Raw genomic sequence first — 7,042 nt, 5'->3', positions numbered from 1 at the left:
TTTTTTTTTAAAAAAAAAAAAAAAAAGAAAGAGGATTTTTTCCACAAAAAAAAAAAAAAAAAAAAAAAAAAAAAAAAAAAAACTTTATGGAGGAAATATTTATAGAAATTACCATAAATCCAAACCAGCATAAACTGTCTGTGTATTGTGATTCTCAATTTAAGGTGGTTCTAATTAAGAAAATGCTTTTAACATGTTCTTCTTTGTGTTTTTATAATAGATTAGTAGGCCTGTTGGCGTTGTGAACCATAAACTATGTCTTAAAGGACATTTAATTAGTGTAGAGTCACACAGCTCATGTCTAATCAGTGTAAATATTTAAGATTTGGGACTAGAAGCAATCAAAAGCATCCAAGAGTATTTGGTCTAGTGCTGAATACTTCTAAATCTAAAGTGTGTTTGGATTCCAGCTGTTCATGGTCATATTTTCACCACTCTCCATTTACTGGAGATGGAAGAAAGCAAAATAAAAGATAAAACTAATTCAGTCATGGGTGACAAATGAACTTTTGACTTTTTCAAGTGCTTCTCCCTCCACAGGCAGAAAGGCGCCCTGGGTGGTCAGCCATTCTGCCCACATTAAAAAAAAATGCCAGTGGGTTTGCTCTTAGGGAAGTTGATTCATATTATTAAAAATGGTAACTCTAGGTCAGCTTGGAGTTACCAGAAGCTGCTTCACATAACATTGTATTACAATATCTCCAATAACTAATAATCTATTTTAAATAGAACAAGTTTAACCCCTCTAGCTTCTTACCTGATTTACAGAACATCCTCCCCTCTTCAGCTCAGATCAGCTCGTTTCTCTCTTTAGACAACACCACTAACTCTCTGAACTACTTTCTGTTTGCCATTTCATTTGGCCAAATTGCTATTGGTGTTGCGCGTCTGTGCCAAATGCAACACGCTCAAACGCTATATGTTTAAAAAGAGTCGAGTCAGCCTCACAGGCCATTGTGAATGACTGAAGCAGCTCATGTTGATTGATGGCAGTGACTGGTGAGCAGCAGGGTCAGCTCCAGAGGAGGCCCGTCGGGAGCCACACGCTGACTTAGAAGTCTAAAATAGACTCTCCACCTTCCCTCCCCAGTGGGCCAATTCGTCTGTCTTTGCTCTGGGCTGCCACTATGTTGTCGACTAAGCTACTAATGAACGGAACTAAAAGCTTGTGTGTCACTCATCTTTTTAATGTGTTTCACTTTGAGTTACTGAAATAAGTGAATGTTTCAATCATATTCTAATTCATGGATTATGATTGCATATGTTTGCCCCTATGATGGTCTAGCAACCTGTCCGGCGCGGCCATTAAGCGAGGAGCTTAATGGCCGCTGGAGATGGGCACCAGGTCTTGTGACACAACAAGGAGAAGTTGGTATAGAAAATGGATGAACGTTTGAAGTTGAAAAGATATTGAAGATTTTCCTTCCTCAGTCATTTTTTTTCTGCAGAACAAAAAGCTGAACACAAATGCATCTCACACTTTTCAGGATTTTATATGAAAAACAAAAAAATCTGTGTCTTTATTTTAACCCTTTGACTCATAATTACTTTGTTCTTGTACTTTGTGTTGCTCTGTCACATAACTCCCAATAAAATATAATTAAGGTTGTGGATGTAATCTGACCAAGTGAGGAAAAAGTTGAAGTTGAATACTTTTTTTGAGGCGCTGTTAAAAAAAAAAAAAAAAAAAACCAAAACACTCAAAATGGCACATAAAATTTTAAGTGCCTAATGAATCGTATAATTTCGTCTTGTGTTTCTGTTGTTTTGGGACTGAAATCTGTAGATTGTCCTCATGTGAGGTCTAATTACAGATGAGTTTAGTAACGATGTTATAACACATCTCTCATATTTACATAGTTTAAAACAGAGTGCAGAAATGACGAAAACAGCCATAGTTACTATTTTAACTACATAAGAGTGAAAACATCAGTATTAAGTCTTTACAGTTTATATAGACAGACTTCTTCATGAGTTTAATGTGAGTGGATTTAAGGTTAGCTGTGCCTAGGGAGCTGTTGCACTTTTACCCCACATAAAAACAAGTTCCTTGCCAGCAGTTTCTACGTTGCCTTACTCACCTTGAATGACGAGTAACTATGGGAACCCAGGAAGTGAAAGGAGAGATCTTGCAGAGAAGAGAAATCTGATGTTATAAAGGGGTTGCCAGAAATTATACTCTTTACTTTTACAGCTGAGTGTTGAATGTATCTAAGACGGGTTGTTGTCACCTCAAAGAACCGGAGGTAACCCTGTGAATGCTGACTAATCCAGCACCATTTAATTTACTGGCTGGTTTCCCTGAAGAATCCTAATAAAAACTGGAGACGATTCTGTCACTGAATTCCTGAGAAGACTTGGTGTGTAAAGGAAGCCTCACCTGAGGGTAAAAAAGTGCATTTTATTATCTTCTTTGCACCACTGTAATTGGATGACATACATGCGTGACTGTCCTGTGGGTTTTATTAAAAAAAACCGCTAAACAAACCCAGTTACTTTTCAAGCTGTCAGTCAAATGAACTTTTGACCCTGGCTTGCTCATTGAAGGAAATGCATCTCCAGCTATGCTAACTGCTCTACAGAATGGTAATGAGGTGTTAGGTGCCTAAGCCGGAGCTCGGAGCGAGGCGTGCTCCGAGTGCTGAAGATACTGGAGGTAAAAATAGAAGGCCAAAACTGGAGGTGCATTTGTTTCCATCGTTGGCTGGAATTAGCCGCTTCAAATCTCTTCATTCAGTCGCAGCTATCGAGGCAAAGTGCACCAACGCATGAAAGCCTGCACACCTTATTAAACTATGCACTGACACAGTTTAACTGTGGCAGCAGCAAGACTGTCGACTTTCGGATCATTGCGCGTGCTTTATTGGATGTTTTCGTCCGTTGTGCGGTTCTTGATGTCACCCAGACCTCTTCACTGAGGACACACAGAGTAAAGATGGAGAAAAAATTTTTTTGTAAAAGTGTCAAAATCATTTGCTGAAAGATTTTGGTTCTTTCCCGTTAATTACTTTGTTATATCATTGATGCTTCCATTCAGAAGTTACAGGTATGGGCTAAGGTGTGCCAGTCTGGTCCATCTGTAGGACTTCATATCTTTGAAATTTGAAACAACACTGCTGTGTAAAAACAAGCCGTGTTTTTACATGAACAGACGTAAGGCTCCGTATTTAATAAATTAAAAACAAAAACGTAAAAAAGATCATCTAATTGCTTTGGTTTAACAATTTAATCAACAAATAAAGTTTTTCCAGCTAAAATACAATGACATTTCAGCTAAATAGATATGAAGTAAACTTCTGCTAAACCCCACTACAGTTCGTAGCAGTTTTCCAGTAAACATGCTCATTGAAAATGATCCCGTTTTGCCGATTTGCTACTTCGAAAGTAAACTTTGGAGTCTAACAAGCTCAAATAAACTCAATCAGTTTGGTTACTTGCTTGGGTAGCCAGCCTGCAGTCAGCCTGACAGACATGCCGCTTGTGGCTTTCCAACTATAGTTTAAGAACAGTGTCACATCAGTAAGAGCCCCTTTAGTTTTGTGCTTAATGTTTTGTTAATTTTTTCAACCAGATTTGTCTTTTATATAATGAAAGGAAAGTTTAAAGGACTTTAAACTGCAGCAACAGTTTTTAGTATCTGATGTTTTCAAACCACCGCTTTTTAAGCCTTCTGCAAATTTTGATGTAGGCAACCAGTCCATTCATAGTTACTGATGTTAAATAAAATATATATTAATGTTGCGATTGATGCCAAAAGCACATCTGCTGCATTTCTCGCTACTTCACTGATGCTGTGACAATAGCAGAGGCTCTGTAGGGGATGAATTGAAGCCTTTCTTCCTAAGTTGATGCTTTTTCTCAACTTCTAAAGTAAATATTAGAACTGACATTAAGGCACACTTACCATAATTATGACACAAACTTTCTGTCTTTGTATGACTAGGCAAAAGCAAAACACAAAAGTGGCATTCAAGATGGAGAAGTAGTTGAAAGTAAAATATCAAAGAGAAATAAATTCTTATTACTCAATATCCCATAGATGACTGCAGAATAAAGCACAAATAAATATGTAATCTGTTAATTAGGAGAAAACACAAACGTGCAGAGTAACCATTTTTTGCAGAAATACTTGAGATATATTTTTAATTAAACAGAATCGGTTAAAGTTCAGTATCTTGCAGGAAAAAAGCTTTACCGCAGTTAAAGAGTTTATTTTTGTAAAATGTATAATTTTTTTGGCATTAAAGTCTAATCAAGATAAACCCAGAACTCCATCTAAGGCTTCAGTTTGCAGCACTTTCAGTGGTTTCAGTGTACATCAAGAATTTTTAAATTTGTTGCAATTTGCAAAATTGCCACTAGATGTCACTCAATTCCTCACATTCCTTCCTTCCTTTGCTTATACCAGCTCATTTTGTTCTCTGCATCTTTGTCTGCCAGTGAAGTGATACGGAGGCAGGATACGCCCAGGTCAGGTCACTCACATCTAACAGCCTCTTCCAGATACCGGTTGATCCATAGTGTGCAGTTTTATCAGTCTGAGGTGGGAGGTTGAGCAACTAGTTTAAAATCACACATGAATAGGGAGAACGCGCAAACTTCCTGCATATATTTCTGCAGAATTTTAAGCCTAGACCTTCTTGCTGTGGTGGCAGCGATGCTAATATCTGCGCTCGTCCAGCCCCTTCCTCACGATGCTTCTTAACATATTTTTGATCAGACAAGCAGGCTTTGTGCAGATTATAATTCACGGTGAGATTCCGGATTAATAATATGTGCATGGGATTGAACTGTGTACAAAAGGGATTTTGCAAGACAAACAGAGAGAGAGAGAGATGGAAAGATGAGGACAAGGACGACAAGGCCCTGTCTACGACCAGATGAATCAACAGCTTCCCTCCTCTGGCGAGGACACGCTTGCTTTGCTCAAGCCTAATACCACGGACATGCTGTCACGCATGAACAATTTTTTTCTGTCCCTCATCCCCGCTCTCCCTGGCGCTTACCGCCCCCCTCCCTCCTCCCATCCGTTCTCTTTGTGTCTTTCTCTGTCCCTTTGTGACTTTTTCACATTGGCCTCGTTAGCCAGCAGATTCACTGCAGAGCCTGAAGGAGGGCCCTGGAGAGGGACAGGACCATAGCAACAAGGGTAGCTCTTTGTAGCACACCAAACTACTTTGACTCACAAGTTTTTTGTTTTTGTTTTGTTTTTTTCCTAAAGCTTGTTTAAAGCTAACACTAAGAACTTGTGCATCTTAGATGAACAAATTGTTTTCTTGCATGGTTTAAATTTCTCTCTGCTGCGTGAAACAGACACAGTGTTTGTTTCAAGAACAGTTTACACAGTTACTCAGCGACAAGGAAAGGAAACAAAATGTGCTTAAATGTTATTTAGAGGTTTGGCATCCTAATGTCCACTGACCTCTTATAAATTTCTGGTAAATTTTGTGGTTTTTTCAAGGCTGTGAAAATAGCAAAGTTTCCACCAATTGGACCCGTCAACGCCACTTGACAGCCATTCAATTTTAACTACACCTCTTCTCAAGGTGCCTCCCAGACAATAAATAAAGAGATACAAGTCTGAAAAGTTTGGCCTACTGAGTAAAGGCAAATAAATCAGAAAAACAGCTGGAAGCTGACAGAAAGTCTCCATTTATTGGATTGAGCTTGAGCTATTTTTAGAGTCTATGCAAAGCTGATGGACCAAAAACAATCCAAAACATGTCATTTTCCTTCCTCCTAATTATTGGTCAGTTTTGTGAGATCCCAATAGCCTGCACTAAGACCTGTGGGTGCAGCATAAAAAATAGTTCTGCTCCAAAACAAAAGCATTTTTTTCTGCTTCATTGCTGTTTATTTGTCCTTCGTTTGAGGTCATATAGTTTTATAGTTTGCCTTTCTGACTCTTAACAGAATCCCTCGAAAAGTTATGTTTGGTGTACCTGAAATTTTAATCAGTACAGAGACATGACTCAACATAGACCTCATTAACTATTAATGTTACTCTGGATCAAATATATTTTTTATTCAGCCTTGGCAGAGACATGCATTCTGAAATGCTTCCTGTTTATGTTATTTTAGCCTAAAGAAATGAAATGCTCTACATACAGAGGAGGGTAGAGTATACTGGGAAATTGCAACAAAACATAAAAAAAACTTCTTTATTTTTCAAAGGTCGCTGCAGTAAATGTAACACAAAGCGGTGTGGGTGAGAGGTTGGTGGAAATGTATTCATTGTTTTCAACATACTTCAATAAGAAAACATTTTAAAGTCGGGTGGATGTTGTTGAAGCCCCTTTAGACTGAAATCCTTACAGGCAACCAGAAAACCTGCAAGAATATAATGGAGCAGAAGCAGTTTTTCATAGAGGAAAAGTTACTTTTTAAAACAAAATCTCAACATTAATTGTAACATTATTTTTTGTTTATCACGTTACCCCGAGAAATGACCTCGAAGCATGAAGTTGGTGCATGATAAATGTGGAAAAAGTTCAGTTCTGTGAATCCTTTTGCGAGGTAGAGACAATCTGCTTCTTTCTGTCTCTCTCTCTCTCTCTCTCTTGGCCTCTCTCCCTCTCGGACAAACATTGCAGAGAGCACTTGAGGGGCTGTGAGAAGGAAACAATCACAGAGAGACAGAAAAGCAGAGAGCAATCAGAGAATCGGAGCGCACAGTGGGGAGAGAGGGAGGCAGACACACACAGTCGTTGTGGACCGGCTGAAGACTCGCCGATTGCTCATCAGCCTGCCATGACTCAGCCTTGAACGCGAGTCCGAGCAGAATGGATTTCATTTGGGTTCAGCTGCCTCTGTGCTCCGCGCAGGATTTTCACTCCTTCTGGATTATATCTGAAAAAGCAGCCGGTGTCATGAGCGGGGAAGCCATCGAGCAGAAGGGAAGATGGTAATGTCACTGTTCTTCCATGTGAGATTACTTTCATCCTGCTCATTTCTCTCTTTTGTGTTTTTTTTTTTTTTTTTTTTTTACAAAATAAATAAAAACCCTTTTTTTTAAAATAAAAAATTTTTTTGCGTTTTGTTT

General features: G+C 38.7%; 1 protein-coding gene across 4 annotated transcripts in view; it reads left to right on the top strand.

The window, feature by feature from the left end:
* LOC106944903 (uncharacterized) overlaps window positions 1–7,042 on the top strand; it is a 42,741-nt gene that overhangs the window by 5,955 nt on the left and 29,744 nt on the right. The window contains exon 1 of one of the 4 annotated variants that reach the window (XM_015028226.1): window positions 6,612–6,904. The exons of the other annotated variants lie outside the window; for them this stretch is intronic. Coding sequence (XP_014883712.1) covers window positions 6,902–6,904 — 3 coding nt within the window. The 5' untranslated portion in view covers window positions 6,612–6,901. Of the gene's footprint in view, window positions 1–6,611; window positions 6,905–7,042 lie in introns of those variants that run through there. 4 annotated transcript variants of the gene reach the window in all.

The sequence above is a fragment of the Poecilia latipinna genome, unplaced genomic scaffold (assembly GCF_001443285.1).
Source record: "Poecilia latipinna isolate Pla-1442-1.1 unplaced genomic scaffold, P_latipinna-1.0 Scaffold117, whole genome shotgun sequence".
Taxonomy (NCBI): Eukaryota; Metazoa; Chordata; class Actinopteri; order Cyprinodontiformes; family Poeciliidae; genus Poecilia; species Poecilia latipinna.
Note: the sequence above shows the minus strand (reverse complement) of the source record. Positions and strands in the feature narration are given on the sequence as shown.